Source organism: Aricia agestis, chromosome 10 (genome assembly GCF_905147365.1).
Source record: "Aricia agestis chromosome 10, ilAriAges1.1, whole genome shotgun sequence".
Classification (NCBI taxonomy): Eukaryota; Metazoa; Arthropoda; class Insecta; order Lepidoptera; family Lycaenidae; genus Aricia; species Aricia agestis.
The window spans coordinates 15,411,641-15,437,207 of NC_056415.1; the positions used below are offsets into that span (position 1 = coordinate 15,411,641).

The 25,567-nt window shown below is 37.8% G+C and overlaps 1 protein-coding gene across 1 annotated transcript; it reads left to right on the forward strand.

Annotated features, from left to right (window-relative positions):
• The first annotated feature begins 4,187 nt into the window (after nt 1–4,187).
• LOC121731288 (cytochrome P450 4c21-like) lies at nt 4,188–25,252 on the forward strand. The gene is made up of 10 exons (XM_042120658.1): nt 4,188–4,376; nt 9,958–10,047; nt 10,815–10,925; nt 15,923–16,108; nt 17,909–18,096; nt 21,550–21,604; nt 22,762–22,945; nt 23,232–23,383; nt 24,559–24,744; nt 25,068–25,252. Exons 1-10 carry the CDS (start codon nt 4,217–4,219, stop codon nt 25,235–25,237), a joined length of 1,482 nt encoding a protein of 493 aa, XP_041976592.1. The 5' UTR covers nt 4,188–4,216; the 3' UTR covers nt 25,238–25,252.
• Nucleotides 25,253–25,567: the final 315 nt, after the last annotated feature.

The window sequence follows — 25,567 nt, forward strand, 5'->3', positions numbered from 1 at the left end:
TCCGACTTTTATAGTAAGATATTGGAAAATTCGTCAAGACCGAACGAATCTACCTCAAAAAATAACTTCTTTTACACATTTGAACTGCTTTATATACTTTCTTTCCTTCTACTCCATAAAAAGCCTTATTTTTAAGGAAAAAATTTTTTTTGCTTTTTTTTTTCGTAAAATCAAAAAAAAATTAACTTTAAAAACGGGTACAATCCGGTACAAACGATACTCTTCCAGATGGCATCATTAAAATTCCGGTATCTTTATGTCGGTTGCTAAGCAAATTTTACCACCCCCCCCATTTCTACCCTATTGAGGTACAAACGATTTTAATTGCGGTACAATCGGGTACACTCCGGGTACAATCGAATGACATATATAAAAATCATTTACCTTGAACTCGGTTGCTAACTTCACATAGGTGCGCGAGCCACGAGGCGAGCCGCGAGACGCGCCGCGAGCCCTGAGTGTAAACACGAGCTCGCGGCTCGTCTCGCGGCGCAGCTCGCGGCACTCAGGGCTCGCGTCGGGAGCGATTTCCAAAGGAGCTCGAGGGGGAAGCGAGCTTTGTGTTTACACTCGCGCTTCGACGCGAGCTGCGAGACGCGCCGCGAGCCGAGCCACGAGACGCGAGTATAAATCTCGTATTAAGAGGAGTCCACACCGCCCTTTTTTCCATACAAACGTTGTCCCCTGTTTCCTCCCTGGATAATGCTAGTAGAGTTATAATTTTTTTTCTGAATATCTCCACTAATGCAATGTCCCTATGTTTTCTTTTTTTTCATAATTTAATTATTAAATAAGATATGAACGTTCAAAAACCCAAAAAAATGGCCAGATTTTCCGCTGTGTTCAAACGTCCAGAAAACAGATTTGGCTAGATTATACAAAAAAAAGCAAAACATAGGAACACAGCTCAATCCTTTTTTTAATCTTTAATGAAAAAACTACTTAAATCGGTTAAGTTTTGGAGAAGGAATCAGGGGACAACGAATCGTTGATTTTCTGCAGTTGTCTCTATCGCGTTCTGCGTTATATGCTTGAGGTAAGGGAGACAGCTATAGATATTACACGTACTTTTTTTTCATTTCTCTAGCCCCTGGTATATCCTCTTAAGGTGGCTTTCGGATCTAATCGTCCTATTAGGGTCAATATACACCACAACGGTAACGACAAAAAAAGGAAATGAAATCTACTTAAACCATAATGATCTTTATCTATAAATCGTTGTTAGTACCATAGTTATAACAAAATAAGCTATTAATTTTTTTGGAATTCTTTTGTAATACGAAAACTAAGTAAAAATTGTATACTTAGGACTTGGACTACTCATATATATACTTACCTAAAAAATGCAATATTCCCATGGGCTGTTCAAGCAGATAAAGCCGCGAGCGGCGGGTGTCATCTGAACAAACAATATTAAATTAAAAATTCGATTGAATCAGCTCAAAATGCATTGTATTCTTGTTTCGTGCCGATAAAAGTATTTATAAATATCAATTAATGCATCAATAAATAAAGAATAAAAATATTAAACAATCCCGACGCACATGTGCCAAGAGATTGCCGATTATATCGTCCATTAAGCCTGTATACAATGAAATTTCATAAAAGTACAGTTAGTCTTTTAAAAGTTATTTAAGGCGCTGTGGTTGTCGCGACTACCTACGTAAAATAAGTTTTTTTAAATAATGTTTTGTAAAGAAAATGTCATTATTTAAGTATAAAAAAGTACCGTTTTAAAATTGAGAAAATTTCCTATACTCAATGGTATATCAGTACACAATTTGAAAAATTCTGCTCTATAGAAAAAAAAAATCTCAAAGATGACTGTTATAACGCTGTTTTTCATAATTAAATCATTTTATGGCTAAATTACACACTTTCTAGTAAAAACAAAAATGTAGTAGGTACATTAATTGTCGTAATCTAACCTAAACGATTTGATATAATATGTGACTTGTGTTATACTAAAAACCAAAGGTTTTCTCTCCTATTTCCTATTATGAAGGCACGCGGCGAGCGCGTAACCGCCACTGTGCAAGGCGCGCGATATGAATGTTATTTTAATGTCCTTTACGTCGATATGCGTACTGACAGACATCGACCTGCTTATTTTAGGAACTACTGGGCCTTAAGTATGCGATAAAAATTCGTCAGCTCAGTCTGTGCAGTCCATTGCATGTACTTGCTTGACTAAATAATGCCGTAAACTACAAAGAAAAAGAGTAATAATTGTGATACAGTGATGCAGAATTAATCATTTTAATTCATAAAAGTTTACTTGGCGAAGACACTAAAAACATTCCTGTCTCCATTCTCTCACCATAACTTTCCATACAGCCACGGTACAAAAATAACGCACCAATATAAGAGTTATTGGTATCAAAAGCTAATAATTATCTCAATAATTATTAGCTTTCGATACCAATAACTCTTATATCGGCTTATATCTCAACATTTCCCAACAAAAATGGAAATTAAGACGAACTGTACAACGTACGTCCAAATAAGAGACGTGACGTGATTTTGCCAAATCACTCATTATATGGGTCACTGTGGCAGTTTATTGAGAATTATTTTTATAAAGGAACAATATTAAAAGATATGAGGTAAGTCGATTACCGCGCTCACACTGTAAAATAACACATTTATTTCCACAGCGATAACGCTTACAATTCAATTACCGAGATGGTTTTTTTTCATTTTTTTGATTTTCCTTCATTTTTCATGCAACTCATGCAATTTCACTGTCAACTTATAAAATGAATTTGTACGATCACAAGATTGAACAAAATATATTTTTATGATCAATGCATTGTTACGTGAAATGCGAAAGTTTATTGATCTTAATACCAAATTCCACTATATTTAAAACTAGATGTTCCGCGCGGCTAAACCATACATTTTTCCGCAAAAGAATAACCTATGTCCACGTCACAGAAATAAACACATTTTCCTCTATTTCTTCGTTCCTATTATTCTTAGCGTGATAAAATATAGACTTTAGCCTTCCTCGATAAATGGACTATCTAACACTGAAATAATTTTTCAATTCGGACCAGTAGTTCCTGAGATTAGCGCGTTCAAACAAAGAAACAAACAAACTCTTCCGCTTTTAAAATATAGTAAGTAATAGATCTGAGCACACTGAAGCGAGACAAGACGAGACGAAACGCGACGATGTAACGCTATTTCAATTTTATATTGCTTTATGCATCACCTGGTCACGCCTCGTTTCATAATGGAGGATATACTATCCGTTAATGCTTGTCTAAATGCACAAATCAATTAAGACATACACACACACACTTGAGACATTTTTCGCAAACATTGAACATTTTGTAAAGCAGACGACACTTTTCTTATATTATTTATAGCTATATTGAATACAAATATCCAACACACGTAGTACTCGAACACTTTACTTTATGGTTAAAGTAATAATTATTAAGATTAAAATTTTATTTAAGAGGGCGAAGCAAAAAATCACACATCGTCCTTCTCTCATCACACTCACGCGCGTCTTTCATATGCCAGGTGAAAAAGGACGACGCGTAATCATTGCAAATTTAGTTTTTTCTTAATAACTCGATAAAATAATATAATATACAACATTTTGAAAACCAACTACCTCTGTGGCTCTGTGGCTCAGTGGGTAGGCTGTCGGTAGCTCAAGCCGCGGGTCGGCGTCAAGCGGGGGTCGCGGGATCGAATCCCACCGACGGAACAAAAAGTTTTCAAAGTTCCTGGGTCATGGATGTGTATCATATAATAAAAATCTTAAACATATGTATAGTATTTAAGTATTAAATATATTTCCGTTGTCAGGTACCCGTAACACAAGTCCTTCATGTACTTACCACGGGGCCAGACTGACGTGGTGTGAAGCGTCCATAGATATTATTATTATCAACATTTAAAAAATCCGCCACGTCAGTCTCTCGGTGATAGAATTTTATACAATGTGTTAAAATATTAACTCAGTTTAATGCACGGTTTTGGCAATACATATTATTAAGAATTCGTAAAAATCATGCATTTGTGTTTTTTTTTCTATCAAGAAATAATAACTTTAAGATATCTTTGCTTTAGTCGCCTTCTTAACAGATTGAAACAAAGAACACATAAAATACGAATCGTTTTTTGCTCGCATGAAATCTCTATATAAACGATCTTATTAATACCTAAATTGTGCACATGTGCGCACGTGTACATTAAAATGTACATATTAATACTTATATTAGTGCTTATATACTATGTCTACATCAACTATCGGTTTAAGAGTAGCCGTTATTATAAGTTGATAAAGGCATTTCCGCCTGTAACGACGGAAGTGCCTTTAATAGGTGCACTGTGGAAATTCGTCGGTGGACCGGAGCGTAAGTGTTTTCTAATTAATATTAATAGTTGGGGAGGGGAAGAGGGGATTTCGGGAGTAGCTCGAGCGTGTCAGATTAAGCTTGCATAGGCTTCCGACATGTGTCTAGTTTTTTTTTTCTTTTTTTTTTTGCGGCCCCTACTATGGGACCTCTTGTTCCCCCTTCCGAAGGGAAGAGACAATTCTTTACATGCTTCGTTACATCTAAACAGTTTTTACGTTTTATTACAAAAAAGGTTTTTTACAGTTTATGTTAATGATTCTATTTTACATAATTGTTTTCTACTAGTATCTTTTACATTTATTTTCTTTATTTTCCATGTCTATCACATATCTTTTTAATCTTAATATTATAATATTCCATTTCTTTTCACATTTTAAATTATTACAATTCTTTTAAATTGGTTGTTTTTACTGCTTACATGTCATAATATTTTAGAATTTCAATACATAATTTTATTACAATTAATTTATACATTTTTTCTTACTGTTTATTCTTAACATTAATACAATTTAATATTACTATATTTATCTCAGACTTTTCCAAAATACAATTACGTATAGCGCGGAGTATTCGGTGCGATTTGTGTATTGCTAAATTATTTATCTACTAAATAATTCCGTACAATTGAGTGCGAAGCATCACTTTGTTGCGTAAAATATGATCAATAGCAGTAACATGGCATTTACATTTCTTTGTATAATAATATACTACTAATACACATAATTATTACGATAGCTTATTTCACTATACATATTGTCTTTAAATTTATAATATCATATAAGTATGAGGAAACTCGTGACGTTCGGGCGCTTGCCCATACAAAAGTGAAAAAAATTTTTGGTCGTTCAGCGCTGCTACTCTCACAGTGAATTCTCTATAAGGAACACATACACACCCTAAAGTATTATCACTTGTTTTTGTTACACCCTGTATATGACAAGTGTTTTTTTTTTTTATATATATTTTTTTAATATACATTATTAAATACATACTTATATTTAAATTACATACTTGATATACACTGCGTTTTTTGGGGTCTCTTAAACTTAGTTTAAGGGATTTCCAATTTGCATTCCTGACATGTGTCATCATGGTATAGAAATAAGATTTCTCACGTGGTGGGTAAACATTTTTTTTAAATATTGAAATGTCATGGGATCTGTCAGATTAAGATAGGGGATGTTTAGTATACCTCAAAGAAGCTTCCATATAAAGCACTGACGATTCAAAGGTTATGTACATTTTAAAATATAAAAAAATAAAGCTTCATATTTTCTTAACTAAGCTTCGAAGGTATTTTATTTTGCTCTAAACTAAATGATTTAGTCCTTGTTGTCTAAAATAATATATTTGTAATTTATCTAAATAAGCAATTTTCTGAATATATTTTCTTTTTTAAAACTTTAAAATGGCTGCAGTTTCTGAACCCACCGCTAAAATAAAAAAAAACGCTCCCATTTTTTTTTATCAGCTTTACCTAATGTACAAAACCTACTAGGTCTCCATGACGCTCGAGTGACTACAAAAATAGCACCCTCCCCTCCTCTACTATAATGTCATAAAAGAAATTCTAGTTTATGTGATAGCATTGATGAATGCTTAATATTTAGGTAAGTATACAAAAGATAGCAAATGTTTTATCTTACAACTTAAAGTAAAACTTACTTTATCTTTTATAGAGTAACTACACGAACTCTATAATTAAGATAAAATCTATTTTGTCCAAACTTTTAAAACAAAATAATAATAAAATCTAAAATAATTTAGTAGTACGGGAGCCCAAGAACACGTTTTTTTTATTATTAACAAGAAATTTTTTTGTGAGTAGCTTCATTGATAAGACGAACAACATTTTTATTTTCGAATAATCTTGAAAGTGGTTGCTAACAGAGATAAAAAGGATTTCATACTTTGACTTGATGGTCCTGTTACGTGCTAGGGTTCGAGGATTTGGAGAGAAAGACCTGGTGACTCTCTTGAAGACTTTATTAACACTGCACTAAACACTAGGTCACAACACTTAGCACTACGTCCAAACACAAATCACTAGGTCCAATCACTAAGCACTATCACTGTCCTAGGTCGTAGCCAAGTCGCAGGTTTCACTGGTTCACTCACTATTGATCACTCCGAAATCGCCTTGATGATCGCTTAGATTGAACTGACTTGTCGGGCCTGCCTGCGGCTCTTTTTATATGGCGAGACGAATTCCAGAAATTTCCCGATTCACGTAAACAAGAAAACAACCGTGGGAAATTTCTAGGCGGCTCGGGCATGTACCACAATAAAACTGCCGTCCTTGCGATAAGTGCAGTAAGTTGAATTTAATTTAGACCTTATGGACTCAGTCATAAGGTCTAAATTCAAACACTCTAACAAATAAAGGGTAAACACGTAAACAAACATTGGACCTTTTTAGAAGGTTCAAGTATGTACTTGCGCACCACGTGTCCGTATACCATGTACCGTAACACTACTCCCCTCTTAGAGATGCTCGTCCCGAGCATCATTGTTACTGCCATGGTAACGCGCCAGACGGTTCCTACGACTACTCCTGGTCTGTGGTCCCTTTACAGCAGCGCAAGTAATACATCTGTGGCACCAATCCTGCACATCATCTCTCCAATGCAACCAGAAGAATCGTTCTCGCACTTTCCTTAGCATCCTCTTGACGCCTAGATGACTCCCTGATACGCCCTCATGTATCTCGCGGAGAACATCTGGTACTCTTGCCCTTGGGACAATTATCTGAAAATAGAACTCTCTGCCGTTAGCCTTCTGCCATTTCCGGTAGAGTAGTCCGTCCTGAAGTATCAGACTGTCCCATTGCTCCCAGTACGCCTTAGTGACAGCGCCAGTGGGTGCAACCTCACTCCAGATTGGTTTTATGTCACCCCGTTTCTTCCATGTGATGATGTGCCGAAGGTCGTCATCTTTTTCTTGAGCCTTTCTCATAACTTCATTCTCCATGTGCCCCAAATTACTTGTTCTCTTTGTTCCGCTCCGTGCCTGGGAGGTAACAGTTACCGGGGCTTTCTCTGCGTCATCCAGTACTCGCCCCTTAGTTCTGGATTCTATTCGTTCCCCATGACTCCGGGTAGGGGACGAAACCGCTTGCTTCTTCAACTCCTCCATTTGTTCCTCGATCCTTTTTATCCTTGCCATCTGGGTCTTCTTCTGCGGACAGTTTAGCTGAAGATGGCCCCTCTCACCACACTTATAGCACATGGCTTCAAGTCTTTTCCTCGTAGAAGCCTTAACTTCCTTGACTTCTTCAGAGACCTTGTGGATCTTATGGGTCTGCCGTATGTCATGGCGCACAGCCTCGACTTCCAAAGCATACGCTAATGCTTCCTTTAGCGAGGTATGGTGACCAAGTCTTACTGCAGCCCTGACCTCCAAGTCTTTGATTCCGTCGACAAATCCTTGAACAATATTTGTGTCGACCATCTTGGTGTCGGCTCCTGGATATGCCTTCCTGACGAGTTTTTCAATTTCCAACGCCCATTGTTGAAGTTCTTCTCCTGAACGTTGGACTCTGTCACGCAGTTGGGCACGGAACACGTGCTCCAGGTGTCGCTCCCCGTATCTGGATTCCAGTGCCTCCATCAGGTCTTGGAAACCATTTCCCGTATGTGGCAGTGCCTCCAGAACCGACACAGCTTGCCCTCTGAGTGCAACAGTGAGAGCGGTCAAGCATTGCTCCTCCGTCCATCCGTTTGCGGTAGCAACAGTCTGAAATTGCCGACGATAAGCGTTCCAAGAAGTAGTGCCGTCGTACGGTGGCACCTTTACTCTTGGTCCTTGCGCCACACCAGTGACTCCACTAGACACCGCAACTCCCGTAGTTTCTAGGCGCACTACTCTCTTCTGTAGTTCTGTGAATCCGGTTTTCAAATTTTCCACAACCGTCTCTAACCCAGTAACTCGTTCTTTCATTACGTCGACATCTTTACGAAGCTTAGTCACCGTGTCACTAACATCCTTTATAGCTCCAAGTGCTTTTTCTTGGAGGTCTTTTTGCTGCTCTTGTGATTCTCGAATCGCTCTGATTTCAGCCTTCTGAAATTCTTGCAAAGCGCCGAGCTTGCGGTCTTGTGACTCCATCATTGCCCTTTGAGAATCTTGCAAAGCGTGAATTAACTCAATTATGCTTTCTAATTGAGGAGCCATTTGAGGGGCCGTAGAAACAACGGGTGTGGCTGGATGGATGGAGCTGGTCGACGGGGCCTGAGCAGGCAGGACTTGAGTAGGTGGAGCCTGGTGGGCGGGGCCAGTGGGCGTGGTCTGAGTGGGCGTGGCCTGGTGGGCGGAGCCAGTGGGTGTGGCCAGAGTGGGCGTGGCCTGGTGGGCGGAGCCAGTGGGCGGGGCTTCGCCCAAAGTGGGCGGAGCCTGGTGGGCGGGGCCAGTAGGTGGGGCCTGTCCCTCAGTGGGCGGAGCTTGGTCCCCAGTGGGTGTGGCCTCCGCAACTCCTCTCTCGGAGTCAATGGCAGCAGCTCGCTGCGCCCTTGTCCTGACACTCCCCTTGAAGTCCTCTCTCGGAGTCAATGGCATCTCCAAATCTCACTTCCGACACCAGTTGTTACGTGCTAGGGTTCGAGGATTTGGAGAGAAAGACCTGGTGACTCTCTTGAAGACTTTATTAACACTGCACTAAACACTAGGTCACAACACTTAGCACTACGTCCAAACACAAATCACTAGGTCCAATCACTAAGCACTATCACTGTCCTAGGTCGTAGCCAAGTCGCAGGTTTCACTGGTTCACTCACTATTGATCACTCCGAAATCGCCTTGATGATCGCTTAGATTGAACTGACTTGCCGGGCCTGCCTGCGGCTCTTTTTATATGGCGAGACGAATTCCAGAAATTTCCCGATTCACGTAAACAAGAAAACAACCGTGGGAAATTTCTAGGCGGCTCGGGCATGTACCACAATAAAACTGCCGTCCTTGCGATAAGTGCAGTAAGTTGAATTTAATTTAGACCTTATGGACTCAGTCATAAACACGTAAACAAACATTGGACCTTTTTAGAAGGTTCAAGTATGTACTTGCGCACCACGTGTCCGTATACCATGTACCGTAACAGTCCTAAAATATGGATCGTTATATTTGTAGAGACAATATTACTCTTAAATTATATGACTATTAGTCTATCAATTTACAAAATCTCTGTTAGCTACTACTTTCGAGATTTGTTCAAAATAAAAAAGTTGTTCGTCTTATGAAAATAAAGCTACTCACAAAAATTATTTATATATATATTTACAAGGTGTAACAAAAATAAGTGATAATACTTTAGGGTGTGTATGTGTTACTTATAGAGAGTACACTGTGAAAGTAGCAGCGCTGAAAGACCAAATTTTTTTTTCACTTTTGTATGGGAAAACTCGTGACGTTCGGGCGCTTGCCCATATAGTTCGTCTTTTATTCATAGAAAACTAACTTGGCGATGAATCCGCGTCGTCCTTTTTCACCTGGCATATTATAAAAGACGCCGAGTGTGAAGAGAGAAGGACGATGTTTGATTTTTTGAGTTAGTCGCCCTCTTAAAATCCTTCCTATTTTTTAACAGAGCTGATGGCGGCAGTAACTCACTACATCAACTTGGCTACAAAGGTCGGCGGCAGTGCCAGGATTTATTTATTCACTTTATACTACATAGGTTTGTGATTAGACATTAAGGTTCTCAATTTTAGTTGTCGAATGTCGATTATTGAGCCGAAGAAAACAATCCATTCCTTAGACCAATAGATATTTGGTCGAAGATCCATAGTGATAATAATATTAATGCGAAAGTGAGTCTGTCTGCCTGTAATGGCCGATTTATACGGAGTAAGTAACTGGCGTCAGTGCACAGACAAGCCAGCGCTGACCGCACACTGCCATCGTGTAAACGATTTTCGAGACAGTGCAGTACTGTCGGACAGCGCATATTTTTCATATTCTCGACTACTGACCGCGTGTAAACGGTAGGCGACAGTTTTTGGCGTCAACACTGTCTCGGCACTGGCGTCAGTTACTTACTCCGTATAAATCGGCCATTAGGGAGATCAGAGGGCATGACCGCGCCATGCCGACTGTATGGGCGCCGCAGACTCGATCACACAAAAAGTGTGTCGTCTGCGATCTCCCTTGTCTCTTCATGCTCAAACCACTGAAAATATTTTGCTGAAATTTAGTATTCTGAATGTATTTTGAGTCCCGGAAAAGGACATAAAATACTTATTATCCTGGAAAAATGCACGGTTCCTCGCGATCGACAAAGGCGCAACGGAATTGCGGGCGCCATCTAGTAATTTCATATTTTAGTTACTTAATTTTTAAGCCAACGCCTGCACAAGGCACTTAGCTTATCTTTTAATAGACCACTTGTTTGCATATAAAGTCAATAAATCGTTTATAAGCCATAGTATACATTTTTAATTCCAGTGATATGTGACGCGAGAGACGCAGCAGTCGTCCTCAGGAGCAGTTTAGAGAAGGACTACTTGTACAAGTTCCTCAGGACCTTTAGTGGCAATGGAAGCGCCTTTGTTTCTGGTGAGTATTAGACCGTAATATTTTGTACGAGAATGGACCTTAAGATTACGCCTTTAGCAGGAGTAAAATACCAGTAAATACATTAAATTAACTTTGACGACTATCTTTCACATAAACTTTAGGCTGTCTATACACGGCTTATTTGTTTTGACTAAACTTCTCGTCTTTACGCGCAAAATAAGAAAACTATGTAATGTTTTCTTTTTTACTTAACATTATTTACTACTCAATAAGTTACAAGTTTTATTACGGAGCACGGGCGTATATATAGCTTTGATAAGGTGGGGGGGGGGGAGGAGTTGGAATCGCCCATGAAGGGTTCCGCAGCAGCAAATAGGCAACGTGTTTAGGTAAGCAAAAAAAAATTATACATGTACCGCATGACGCATCGATTTTAATCGGCAAGGTAGTATATTATTGTCGAAATTGGGCAAGTAAGATGGAAAGTGATGGGGGGGGGGTCCGGACACCCAGGACACCCCCCTTATATACGCCCATGTTACGGAGTGAAGGTGTCGCCAATCCCAAACTTGTACGCTATAATTTACTTGACATAATATTGTGCTGCAACTTGTAGTTCCTGCACGTTTCCTATACCGTAGCCTTTACCACAATAGACATGACTACCAGTAGTTCGACTGCAAAGAACCGGACAGGTTTCAATTCCTGTCAAATTCGTCGGGTTTCACTAGGATTATGAACGGATTGTGCCTCGCGCTGGCTGATATAATTTATTTTGAAATATTTAAAATAAAGATTTCAAAATTGGATTCTGACAATTTTAATCGCATGTGCCAAAACACAAACAACAATACGACCAAAGAGGAACACGTCCAGCGAATATGTCATAGTTTTAAATTCGTAGGTTGAATTTAACAACCCTAGCGACGATTTTCGTCATAATACGTCAAATTTAAAAATTTCAACATCAGTTCTAAGTCGGTATACTCTGTAATTCTGTCTACTCTGTCAGGGGCCTTACTCCCGAAACTGATATCGATTTCGATTTTCGATTTCAACGGTTTTTAGACATATTTTAGATGGCTAAAGTGTCAAAAAACCGTTGAAATCGCAAATCAAAATCGACATCAGTTTCGGGAGTAAGGCACCAGTTCTAAGTACAGATGGGTAATGGAAAAATTTCCGAAAGAAAAGAAAAATGAAAAATTTCCAATATATTTTTCCAATTTTTCAAATATTTTTCCAAATTGAAATGTCAACCAAGATTATGTATCCAACAATTCCGTACCCAAAGGGTAAAAACGGGACCCTATTACCGAGACTTCGATGTCTGTCCGTCTGTCTCCAGTAGGGAATGCAATCTCGCTAAAAAAGGCCGAGATCTCGCGAGAACGAGATCTCGCGAGATCTCGGCCTTTTTTAGCGAGATTGATCTCGGACGAAAAAAAGGCGAGATCTCGCGAGTTTGACGAGATTGCACTTGAGCATAAAAATATCTTATTCGAAGCGCGGACTTTTGACAAGTTAGTTACATAAGAACTGTTTTATTACTAAAAGATATGTGTTTGATAGTGTACGCTTTTATAATTCTGGACGTCACATTATCGTGGACGTCGGCATCCATGATAAAACGTTGGGTACGTTAAAATAAGGCCTTCTGATTTTACGCACCGCGGATGTTTTGTGCGGTTCAGAAGTGTAGACGTCGTGATGTCCTCTAACGTGCACGTTTAAAAATTATCGTCGACGGAAATTTAAAAACGTCTTCATATATTTCCATACATTGTACTTCCCTATGTTATCGTTTTACCGCGGACGTCCACGGCACGGCAAGTCCAAAATTATAAAAGCGCACATTAGAAGAGAAGACTGGTTGTTTCTTTCATTTGTTATTTGATAGATAGTAGATACGTACTTATGTCAAACTTAAAAATTATAGACAGATACGTCAAACAATGTTAGATGCATAAAATTCAATTGAAAAAATTCGTAAAAATGAATGTTAATCTTATAATACTTTTTTTTTTTCTTCAGCATGGAGTAATGTACCTTCGGGTGTACCTCAGGGGTCTCTTCTAGGGCCCCTCCTATTTAACATCTTTATAAACGACATTAAGGCGTGTTTTCAGCATTCTCAATTTCTTTTGTATGCAGATGATATGAAAGTGTATAGATCTATCTATAACATATCAGACTGTCAACTGTTGCAAGAGGATATATACAGACTTGAGAAGTATTGTTGTGTAAATAATTTGGATCTCAATGTGTCTAAATGTTCCTCTATGAATTTTAGCCGCTCGTCTAAAGTAACATCTTTCCCCTACAAACTAAAGGGACTAGAGTTAAAAAGTGTGACAGAGATTCGTGATCTTGGTATCATACACGACACATAATTATCTTACAATAAACACCTAGACCACATCATAAATAAAGCTAATAAGTCACAAGGATTTATTCTCAGAATGAGTTCACAATTTAAAAATATAAAGATATTAAAAATTCTCTTCTGTTCTTATGTACGCAGTTCCCTCGAATATTGCTCTGAAATCTGGAATCCCCAATACACTGTTCATATAAATAGGCTAGAATCGATTCAAAAAAGATTTTTAAAACACTTACAATTTAAATGCAATACATACGATCCTTCTTATGAGTTGAGATCCAAAAGATTTCACCTTCTCCCTCTTTTCGAAAGACGCCGTATCTCTGATATCATTTTCCTAATCAAAACTATTCAAAACACCCCACCCCATTACTCCTTTCTAAAATTTCTCTAAAAGTACCACACACGACACCCCATTACTCCTTTCTAAAATTTCTCTAAAAGTACCATCAAGGTCAGCTCGAGTCCAGACTCCCCTGTATGTCCCATCCTCTAATACTAATTACCGAAGAAACTCCTTTATCATTAGATCTTCAAAATTTATTAACAGCTTAAATGATACTCCAGAACTTGATTTTGATTTATTTATAACTTCACCTTCTGCCTTGAAACAAAAGTTGACACAGCACTGGTTCGATGCGATTCTCTGATTCTCTGCTTAGTTTTACTTTCTTTTTCTCCTGTACCAACAATAAATTTATTATCATTCAATAATTTGCTATGTATTTTTTAGTATTAAGTTGCAAGTTATTTGTTTCTATTTCTTATATAGTTATCTGTATGTGAAAACATATAAATGGTGCTCTGATACCTACTATTATTATGTAAATTAGTAATAAATCACTGTTTGTTTTCCAAATAAAATAAAATAAAATAAAATAATAAAATACTTATAATATTTATTACTTTTTTCGTAATTTATTCAAATATTGTGATTATTTGCAAAAAAAAACCCACAAAACTGCTAATCTCGCGAGATCTCGAAATTGGCGAGATCTCGCGATATTGTATTCATAAACTCGCGGGATCTCGCTTGAGCCCCAATCTCGCGAGATTTGCATTCCCTAGTCTCCAGGCTGTAACTCAAGAACGGTAATAGCTAGATTCATAATCTACAATGGAACCACAATTTCGAGGAGTTTCTTCAATTCCATTACTTATCAAGTCACCGTTTTTAGGTTTGTTACAGCTAGAGTTCTGAAATTTTTACAGATTATGTATTTCTGTTGCCGCTATAACAACACATACTAAAAACAAAATAAATTAAATATTTAAGGAGGGCTCCCATACAACAAACGTGATTTTTCAAACATTTTTTGCTCGGTATCAATGATGACAACAGGTAGGCACTTGAAATATGCACAAAATACTCAGCTGTATTTATACTTTAATAATTAATAATAACATTTTAATAAATTAAATAATTAAGAGGGGCTCCCATACAAAAAACAATTTTTTACTATTTTTGATCTATTATGGTACGGAACCCTTCGTGCGCGAGTCCAACTCGCACTTGGCCAATTATTACTATTTACTATTTCATTTAAACTAATAATTTCAGTAAATAAATATTTTTCCATTATTTTTCCAATTTTTCAATTTTTCAGAAAAATAAATTAAAAAATTTCCGAGCTTTGAAATTTTTCGGAAAATTACCCATCACTAGTTCTAAGTCGACTCTATCGTTCTGTCTACTCTGCCGTACCGTAGCGGTAAAAAATGCGTACCGTGACACGCCGCGATTACCCCGTAAAAGGGTTGTTAAAGCTATCATTTATTCTCATTACTTCCGTAAATAGAAAAACTTTGCTATCAAAAAGTTTTCATAGCCTTTTTTGCAAGCAGCGATCCTCGATCCCAAATTTTTACATTGCAACCACGAACTTTTCTTGGCTTCTGGTAATCATCACTTCTTAATATCCTTCTTTTTTAATATTGACATAGGTATCTAAAAAAATGGTTTACACTCCAAGAGTGCAAAATTGAAAATGAAACACCACCCAAACATACTAGTAGAAAGACTGATTTTACTTGCTCTCATACACTGAGCTACCCTAAGGGCCGATCTACACCGGAATGGCAGAGGCGAGGCGAGCAGTTTCAGTGTCATAATATGATTTTAAACTTTATCTTCTAATGAAGATAAAGATTACAATAATTTGTAATACGTAGTATCGCTTGAGAAATCTACGGCCGCCCGTCGACGCTCGTGGCCGCTCGTGGCCGCTCGTGGCCGCTCGTGGCCGCTCGTGGCCTCTGGCGGCCGCCGGCGGCGGCGATTTCCCAAACGAAACTATGTAATATAATAATGAAGATAAAGTTTAAAATCATATGACATTGAAACTGCTCGCCTCACCTCTGCCATTCCATTGTGTTTTGAGCCTAACACCTTGAATTTTCGATCAGTGCGGCGGCTGATTCACAATCGTGAAAACGGAAATCTCCGGTCAACTCGATTCGAAAACTTTACAATATGCGATCATTGGTCTGGTGCGTTTATGGGATATCAAGCGATGAAGCTTAAGAATCCGTGTCGAATTGCGCCATTTTTTACCCATTTCAAAAAAGAAAACGCCACAAAATTTTTTACTTTAAAATTAAGATAGACTAGAGTAGAATAGAGTTTACCAAAATGTTTTTCTGCGCATTCCAGGTCCCATTGCAAAGGAACGCAGAGCAGTCTTGGTACCTTCCTTTCATCCCAGGACGCTTTTTAGTTTCGTCGACGTATTTTGGGAGGAAAGTCGCAGTTTAGCTGACAGCTTAGCTGCCCACGATGGAAAAGGACCTTTTTCAGTCGAGAAATACCTGTACAAATACAACATTGGAACTATTCTTAGTATGTACTTTGATGTTGTTTTGGTGTACCTTTTTATACAGAAAATATCATGTTTTTTCTTTTGAAGTCACAATATAGTTTAAATACAATGTGACCCAACACCAGTTTCCGTTCATAGGATATTTACATGAGAAGTATTTGTCAGATTACTCGTAGTATTAGAGCCCGTAAAAACTAAAATGGCTGCCATTTAACAATGTTGAGACTTGAGAGGGAGAAAAAACACACATCAAACATACGTCATCATGACATTAAAGGCTCTGACACTGGTGTCGGGACACATTGTATACATAACTAGCTGTTGCCCGCGACTTCGTCCCCGTGGACTTAAGTTTTTTTTAATCATAAAAAGTTTATTGTGCGGGAGCCGTATATTTTCCGGGATAAAAAGTATCCCTTGTCCTTTCCCGAGACTGAAAGTATTGCCATACCAAATTTCATCAAAATAGATTGAATAGTTTAGGCGATAATCATAAAAGTTTATTATGCGGGAACCGTACATTTTTCGGGACAAAATTAGTATTCCTTGTCCTTTTTTGGGACTCAAAGTATCATTATACCAAATTTTAGCAAAATGGGTCCAGCCGTTTACGCATGATGTCGTGACCACGCGAAATATAACGTTCCGCGCAGCTTCGCCCGCGTAAATTAGATATTTCACAGAAAAATTAGTCCACAAAAAAATAGCCTATGCTCCTTCACGTGGTCTACTTCTTATCTGTGCCAAATAACAGAAAAATTGCTCCAGTAGTTCGTGAGATAAGCCCTTTCAAATAATTTCCCCCGTTTTTTTCCACATTTTCCTCTATTTCTTGGCTACTATTAGTCTAAGCGATAAATGGACTATCTAACACTGAGATAATTTTTAAATCGGACCAGTACTTCCTGAGATAGGCGCGTTCAAATAAGCCATTTCAAATAATTTCTCCCGTTGTTTCCATACTTCCCTCTATTTTCACTCCTCTTAGTCCTAGCATGATAAAATAGAGGCTATAGCCTTCCTTGATAAATAGGCTATCTAACACTGAAATAATTTTTCAAATCGAACCAGTAGTTCCTGAGATTAGTGCGTTCAAATAAGCCCTTTCAAATAATTTCCCCCCGTTTTTTCCACACTTTCCTCTATTTCTTCGTTCCTGTTAGTCTTAGCGTATTCAGATATAGCTTATAACCTTTCTCAATAAATGGGCTATCTAACACTGAGATACTTGTTTAAATGGGACCAGTACTTCCTGAGATAAGCGCGTTCAAATAAGCCATTTCAAATAATTTCTCCCGTTGTTCCACACTTTCCTCTATTTTTCACTCCTCTTAGTCCTAGCATGATAAAATAGAGGCTATAGCCTTCCTTGATAAATAGGCTATCTAACAGTGGAAGAATTTTTCAAATTGAACCAGTAGTTCCTGAGATTAGTGCGTTCAAATAAGCCCTTTCAAATAATTTCCCCCCGTTTTTTGCACACTTTGCTCTATTTCTTCGCTCCTATTAGTATTAGCTTGATAAAATATAGCTTATAACCTTCCTCGATAAATGGGCTATCTAACACTGAAAGAATTTTTTAAATCGGACTAGTAGTTCCTGAGATTGGCGCGTTCAAACAAACAAACAAACAAACTTTTCCCAATTATAATATTAAAGTATAGATACAGGAACTCAATTCCTTCTTTCTTCTTATCAATAAGCATGAACAAAAATGAAAACATTCAAGCAAAAACATAATCGATTTCGGCAGTTTTTTATGAGAATAATAAATACTAGTCTTATATACCTAGATATAACACAATATTTTTACATTACAGGGGCAGGGAATATAACGCTTTCCAAAGTATACAGTGATGAGTTTTACAAGGCCCTTACCAGGTGGGAGGGAATTGCTAAGGAGCGAATGGTGTCCGTATGGAAGCACCCAGACTTCCTATACAAATATAGCTCGCTATATGAGGAAAGCAGAAAAGTTGTGGAAACCTTGCACCACTATGCCCATAAGGTGAGTTATCCATACTAATATTATAAATGCGAAAGTGTGTCTGTCTGTCTGTTACCTCTTCACGCTCAAACGGCTGAACCGATTTTGCTGAAATTTAGTATGAATATACTTTGTGTCCCGGGAAAGGACATAGGATACTTTTTGTCCCGGAAAAATGTACGGTTCCCGCGAGAAAAACGATTTTTGACGCAACGGAGTTGCGGGCGTCATCAAGTTAACTTATAAGTATTTTTTTTATTTCTGGTACGTACTGAATACTGATGATAAGTATATTGAAGTTGAAGTTTTTTTAAGTACATTGTAAACAATTATTATTATCAGATTTAGTATATTTTATTTTCGGACTCAGGCAGTGAGGAGTGTAGTGCATTGCCGGCTTTAAAGGAGAAATTGTACAGTTCGAAAAGTACTAATCCATACTAATATTATAATTGTCTGTCTGTCTGTCTGTCTGTCTGTCTGTCTGTCTGTCTGTCTGTCTTGCTTTCACGCCAAAACTACTGAACCGATTGCAATGAAATTTTGTATACAGTTATTCTAGAGTCTGAGAAAGGACATAGGCTACATTTTGATGTGGGAAAATATCTTATTTCCATGAAAATATCGATGAAAATGAATTCGCATTGCGCGTGGCCAGCGCTCATCCCGGGGGTCCTGGGTTCGAGTCCCGCAGGCGGAACAAAAAGTTTTCAATGTTCCTGGGTCTTGGATGTGTATTAAAATAAAATTTCAAAAATCTTAAACATATTTTATGTATAATATTATAAAAAATCCAGAAATATATCGATGCAATGAACATTTTAGTTCTAATACGATTCAACAGATGGCGTTTTATTTTTTACTTTATTGTAACATAGAACTAATCATACTTATTAGTTAGTATGTTTTTGTTTATAGTTTTTAATACGTTAGAATATTATCTATACTAATATTATAAATGGGAAAGTATCTCTGTCTGTCTGTCTGTCTGTCTCGCTTTCACGCCAAAACTACTGAACCGATAGTAATGAAATTTTGTCACAGATAGTCTTAAGCCTGAAAAAGGACATAGGCTACTTTTTAACTGGAAAAAGGGGTTGTAAAGGGGTGAAAATGCGTAAATTTGGTCAAATTAACTTAGTTCCAAAAACTTAAAACAGATGGCGCCAAGAGTCCCCTAGATCGCGCTATTGCTTGCTCATGCGTATTTCTATAAGAGGTGGTACCATATTTAGCTAAATTTTTCGATTCTTTCGATTGTTATACACGTTATTAACTAATAACTCACCTACCAACTTAGACATCAAATTCAAAAACAACAGCGCCAAAACTACTGAACCGATTGTAATGAAATTTTGTACACAGATAGTCTAAAGCTTTATTATAAAAAATCCAGAAATATATCGATGCAATGAACATTTTAGTTCTAATACGATTCAACAGATGGCGTTTTATTTTTTACTTTATTGTAACATAGAACTAATCATACTTATTAGTTAGTATGTTTTTGTTTATAGTTTTTAATACGTTAGAATATTATCTATACTAATATTATAAATGGGAAAGTATCTCTGTCTGTCTGTCTCGCTTTCACGCCAAAACTACTGAACCGATAGTAATGAAATTTTGTCACAGATAGTCTTAAGCCTGAAAAAGGACATAGGCTACTTTTTAACTGGAAAAAGGGGTTGTAAAGGGGTGAAAATGCGTAAATTTGGTCAAATTAACTTAGTTCCAAAAACTTAAAACAGATGGCGCCAAGAGTCCCCTAGATCGCGCTATTGCTTGCTCATGCGTATTTCTATAAGAGGTGGTACCATATTTAGCTAAATTTTTCGATTCTTTCGATTGTTATACACGTTATTAACTAATAACTCACCTTACAACTTAGACATCAAATTCAAAAACAACAGCGCCAAAACTACTGAACCGATTGTAATGAAATTTTGTACACAGATAGTCTAAAGCTTGAGAAAGGACATAGGCTACTTTTTAACTGGAAAAAAGGGGTTGTAAGGGGGTGAAAATGCGTAAATTTGGTTAAATTAACTTAATTCCAAAAAACTCAAAACAGATGACGCAAAGAGTCCCCTAGATCGCGCTATTGCTTGCTCATGCGTATTTCTATAAGAGGTGGTACTATGTTAAGTTTGGTTTTCGATTCTTTAGATTGTTATATGTACACGTTAATAACTAATAAGTAATAACTCACCTACCAACTTAGATATCAAATTCAAAAACAACAGCGCCAAAACTACTTTTTGTACCGATTGTAAAATGTAATGAAATTTTGTACACAGATAGTCTAAAGCCTGAGAAAGGACATAGTCTACTGCTTACTGGAAAAAGGAGTTGTAAGGGGGTGTTTATGCGTAAATTTGTTCAAATTAAGTTAGTTCCAAAAACTGGAACAGATGGCGCCAAGAGTCGCCTAGATTGCGCTATCGCTTGCTCATATGTATTTCTATAAGAGGTGGTACCATGTTGAATTAATATTTCGATTGTTATACATGTTACTGGCTGTTGCCCGCTACTTCGTCCGCGTGGACTTTAGTTTATAGCGCGCGGTGTCAACAAAATTTGTGTCAAATTTAAAAACTTTCTAAAACCCTGGTAAGTGGTACCCCTCTTAGGGCCGCGCTACACCGGAATGGCAGCGCTGAAAGTGCTCGCCTCGCCGCTGCCATTCCGGTGTAGCGCGGCCCTTAATTAATCAAAATATCCAAAAACAGCTGTGCAGTGTGCACATAATCTATACTAATATTATAAATGCGAAAGTATCTCTTTCTGTCTGTCTGTCTGTCAGTCTCGCTTTCACGCCATACGCCAAAAGTATCTCTGTCTGTCTGTCTGTCTGTCAGTCTCGCTTTCACGCCAAACGCCAAAACTACCGAACCGATTGTAATGAAATTTTGTATACAAATAGTCTAAAGCCTGAGAAAGGACATAGGCTACTTTTTTACTGGAAAAAAGGGTTGTAAGGGGTTGAAAATGCGTAAATTTGTTCAAATTAAGTTAGTTCCAACAATTCATAATAGATGGCGCCGTGCGTCTTCTACATCGCGCTGACACTTGCTCAAAAGTCTTCCTATAAGACGTGGTATCATCTTACATTTAAGTTTCGATTTTTTTCGATTGTTATATCTATTCTACGGTATTAAATAACTCAGTACTTTATCTGTGCAGTGACGTAACCTTAAATCTATCAATGATATATAGTTTATGGGTAAAGTTGTGTAATTGGAGGGCTAAATAAATTTTAAAATTTGGCATAAAATATAAAGTTTAATATAAAAAAATGAAATACTTATTGTGTGCACACTGCACAGCTGTATTGATTTAAGGGGTACCAGGGTTTTTTATAAAAGCTTTTGACACCAATTTTATTGACATCGCGCGCTATAATCTGAAGTCCACGCGGACGAAGTCGCGGGCAACAGCTAGTTAGTAATAATTTGATATTATTTGTTCTAGATTTTGCATCTAAGATTGGAAGAAATCAAAAGGCACAGTCGGCTTGGAATAAAAGGTACCAAATTACCTGTAAATTTTTTAATGACAAAGGACCAGCCTTGTAGTTGGGGAGCGTAGCTCGAGCGTGTCAGATTAAGCTTGCATAGGCTTCCGACATGTGTCTAGTTATCATGGTATAGAAATCAGATTTCTCACCATGATAGTAAAAATATTTTTTTTTTATATTGAAATGTCGTCGGATCTGTCAGATTAAGATAGGGGATGTTTAGTATACCCCAAAGAAGCTTCCATATAAAACACTGACGATTCAAAGGTTATTTAAGCCTGTAGGGACATTTTAAAATAACATAAAAAAAATAAAGCTTCATATTTTCTTAACTTTCAGATATTTTATTTTGCTCTAAATTAAATGATTTAGTCCTTGTCTAAAATATTTTTATAATTACCCTAAATAAGCAATTTTCTTAATATATTTTCTTTTTCAAAACTTTAAAATGGCTGCAGTTTCTGAACCCACCACTAAAATAAAAAAAAAACACTCTTATTATTTTTTATCAGCTTTACCTAATGTACAAAACCTACTAGGTCTCCATAACGCTCAAGTGACTACAAAAATAGCACCCTCCCCTCTAATATTGAGCATATCTATACCTATGAAATCAGTACCATAATCTACAGTTTTTTAGTAATAGTTCAGTAATTTTAGGCCAAAAGGTGCATACCTCGGAAAATTGACATGCCCAGTATAATATCATCACACAAAAACTTGTATTTTGGCATCCTAAAACAGTTCTCAAAATTCACATAATAATTGGATTGGATATTTCGTTTTGTATGGGTTTTACGCTATAATTTGTATTTAATATCAATATGTATGGTAGATAATTAAATTATCTACAAATTTTCTATTTAACATTTTTTTATACCTTGAACTGTTTTCGAGATAGTGAGCGTAGAGCGCGCAGTCAGTGAATTATCTGAGGTCAACTGGTCGTCTCGATCAAAAACGGATTCCTGGAACCTATCATGGCAAATTTTTTAGGATGCCAAAATACAAGTTACGTGGTAATAATATACTGGGTATGTCGATTTTCCGAGGTCACCCCCTATAATGACTGGGCTATAATAGCCAATAATTACAAAAACTCTTCAGTCTAAAAGCGACATGCTGAAAGTATGAAGTCAACGATAGTGTTAACCAATTTTTCACAGAAGCAGACCAACGTCTAAAAGAAGGAATATTTGATGCCATAATCAACTCCAATTTGGATGAAGAGGCGAAGAGGGAAGAGATAATAGTGCTTATTGTTGGCACTGATCTCGTGGGCTTGAGCCTGGGCTTCACGATGATGCTACTTGGCATGTACCCGGAAGTACAGAATAGGGTTTATAGAGAGTAAGTTTTAAAACTTCTTTAATAGAATCAAATCATTTTTATTACGGACATCTTAAAACAAACATACTCATTACATCTTTTTTATATACATATAAACTAATGTCACGTGTTGCCGGTGACTCGCTTTGTTCGGAATTCAAAAAATTCTATCGGAAAGAACTTTTTTTTGAAAAAAATATTTCATAAGTTAAATTTCAGTACGTAGGTAAATGTTGGCCAGTGCATTGATCTATTAATGTTTTGTCTTTTACTATAAATAGATAACACACTTTTATATTTATTTCAGATTACAAGACATCTTTGGTGGCAGTGACAGACCTGTAACAAAGGAAGACCTCGCGAAGCTGACGTATGTGGATATGGTCATCAAGGAGAGCTTGAGACTTTACCCACCAGTACCGGTTATTGCAAGAAAAGTTCTCAAGGACGTTGCACTACGTAAGTGTTATATTGATTGTTTTGTTACGTGGCAGAGCCATGCTGCTACGAATGGGCCGGCTCGACCGGAGAAATACCACGGGCTCACAGAAAACCGGTGTGAAACAGCGCTTGCGCTGTGTTTACCCCATTCCCTTCCCTTCTCCTTACCCTCCCTATTCCCTCTTAAAAGGCCAACAACGCACCTGCAGCTCTTCTGAGCGAGTGTCCATGGCCGACGGAAGTTGCTTTCCATCAGGTGATCCGTTTGCTCGTTTGCCCCCTTATTTCATAAAAAATGAGGAAAAATGGCATATTATCTTTAGAACAGCAACAGAACAGCAACAACAATTATTGACACTACGTCTTGGTCCATAACTTTTCTGCAACTTTAGGTGCAACAAAACGCGTAAATTCCACCTATGTCGATATCTAGTATGCCTGATTGTTAATGCCCCCATATAGCTGAAGGCTTCCAAGGACCCTCATATACTGGAAGGCCGATTGATATGGTTGGACTGAATTTAGGGTTGATCTTACCAGACACGTTTTGTGCAAAATCCGAGTGTGTGTACGCTAAGTACTCACATACGGTTTTACTCGATCGAGCAATCACGTCGAGCAAAACCCGCGGCTTGGGCTTTCGTCCACACATTCAGCATTACTCTATCGAGTAAGCTCGCCGTTCAGTATTCACCGAACAGTTCGAGCCAAAAGGCTTCAACTAAGGTCGACTCGCGCCACTCGAAGTCACTTTCACACGCTTGAGTAAAACTCGACGGCTCGCGTCGAGTAAGTTCGAAGAAAACATCGAGCCGGCTCGATGCGAGCCTTTGAGCTGTGAGTTTTAAAACTATCGAGCACAACCGTACTATGCATAAGAGTCTTTATCAATATAATATTATAATATATAAAAAATACGTGTGCTACTCGAGGGCTGCCGCGGTAAATATATTGCATAGCATTTTTTATCAACTTAGCAATCATAATTCGCATAAGTCTAGTCACACGCACACAAACACCGTACCGAAGTATGGCAACGTCGCACCGACCGGCACAGAGATGCGGCAACGCACCACATCGAGTCGAAGTCTGCCGAACTGAAATTACATAATGTTAGGTGTTTTTCGTTACGTATAGTAGCAATAGCTCAAAATCCAAGGAGCAAGCAAATAAACGAACAATATTGTTTATAGCTTCAGGAAGGACCATACCAGCTGGTACGGGAGTATGCGCGGCCATAATGGGTATCCACAAGAACCAGAAGTACTGGGGTGCTGATGCAGAATGTTTCGATCCGGATAGATTCTCCACGGAACGGTTCGAAGGAGTTCCCCCACAGGCGTATATGCCCTTCAGTTTTGGACCAAGGAATTGTATTGGTGAGTATTTCATTGTTCCTTACGTGATAATTTTGGCAGAAATCTTTTACTTTAAGACAGTATTATATTTTATGATATAACTAGTTTCCGCCAACGGCTGCAATTTTTATGTACATTAGCATAATGGGAGTTTAAAAAAAAAAACGGTGCCGGTGCGTGTAATAATTGTTGTATGTTTTTCTTTCTTTGAATTCCCTGCAAAGCTTTATTTCCTTCCTACTTGTTATGCAAAGATATTGCTGCAGTCATCAATTTTATGTGCTCATGTATAAAACACAGTTTAACTACTAGAAATTAATAACAGAATATTATATTTTTTTCAGGTTACAAATACGGGCAGATATCAATGAAGGTTGTACTATCGACGATTCTGAGGAGGTACAGGATAGTCGGCAAACCGGCGGCCGGACCGCTGCCCGAAATCAAGACCAAGCTACGGATCTTCACGAGGTCGCAAGATGATTTCACCATAGAACTTGTTAGTCGAAAATAAATTTTAGATCATGTTTGTGTGCCTAAAATGCCTTCTACGGACGAAAAAATGCTAATGATGGTGCATTTAAATATTATTACCATACAGATTTTGGTGGGGACGGCTTGGCTTGGTAAAAATCAGTAAAGCCGTTTCGGAGGAGTACGGTAACTAACATTGTGAATCGAGAATTTTATATGTAACATAATCTGGTGCCGTAATCCTGTTGTGTACTTAACTGTGTTTTATACGTGGGAGAGCCATGCTTCGGCACGAATAGGCCGGCTCGACCGGAGAAATACCACGTTCTCACAGAAAACCGACGTGAAACAGCGCTTGCGCTGTGTTTCG

What these genes read in the sequence shown, in the direction of transcription:
- LOC121731288 (XM_042120658.1), top strand. Translation starts at nt 4,217, where the DNA reads ATGTACATATTAATACTTATATTAGTGCTTATATACTATGTCTACATC. An exon ending in CAGAATAGGGTTTATAGAGA is followed by an intron (nt 22,946 to 23,231) that starts GTAAGTTTTAAA and finishes TATTTATTTCAG; the next exon opens with ATTACAAGACATCTTTGGTG. An exon ending in TGGACCAAGGAATTGTATTG is followed by an intron (nt 24,745 to 25,067) that starts GTGAGTATTTCA and finishes TATTTTTTTCAG; the next exon opens with GTTACAAATACGGGCAGATA.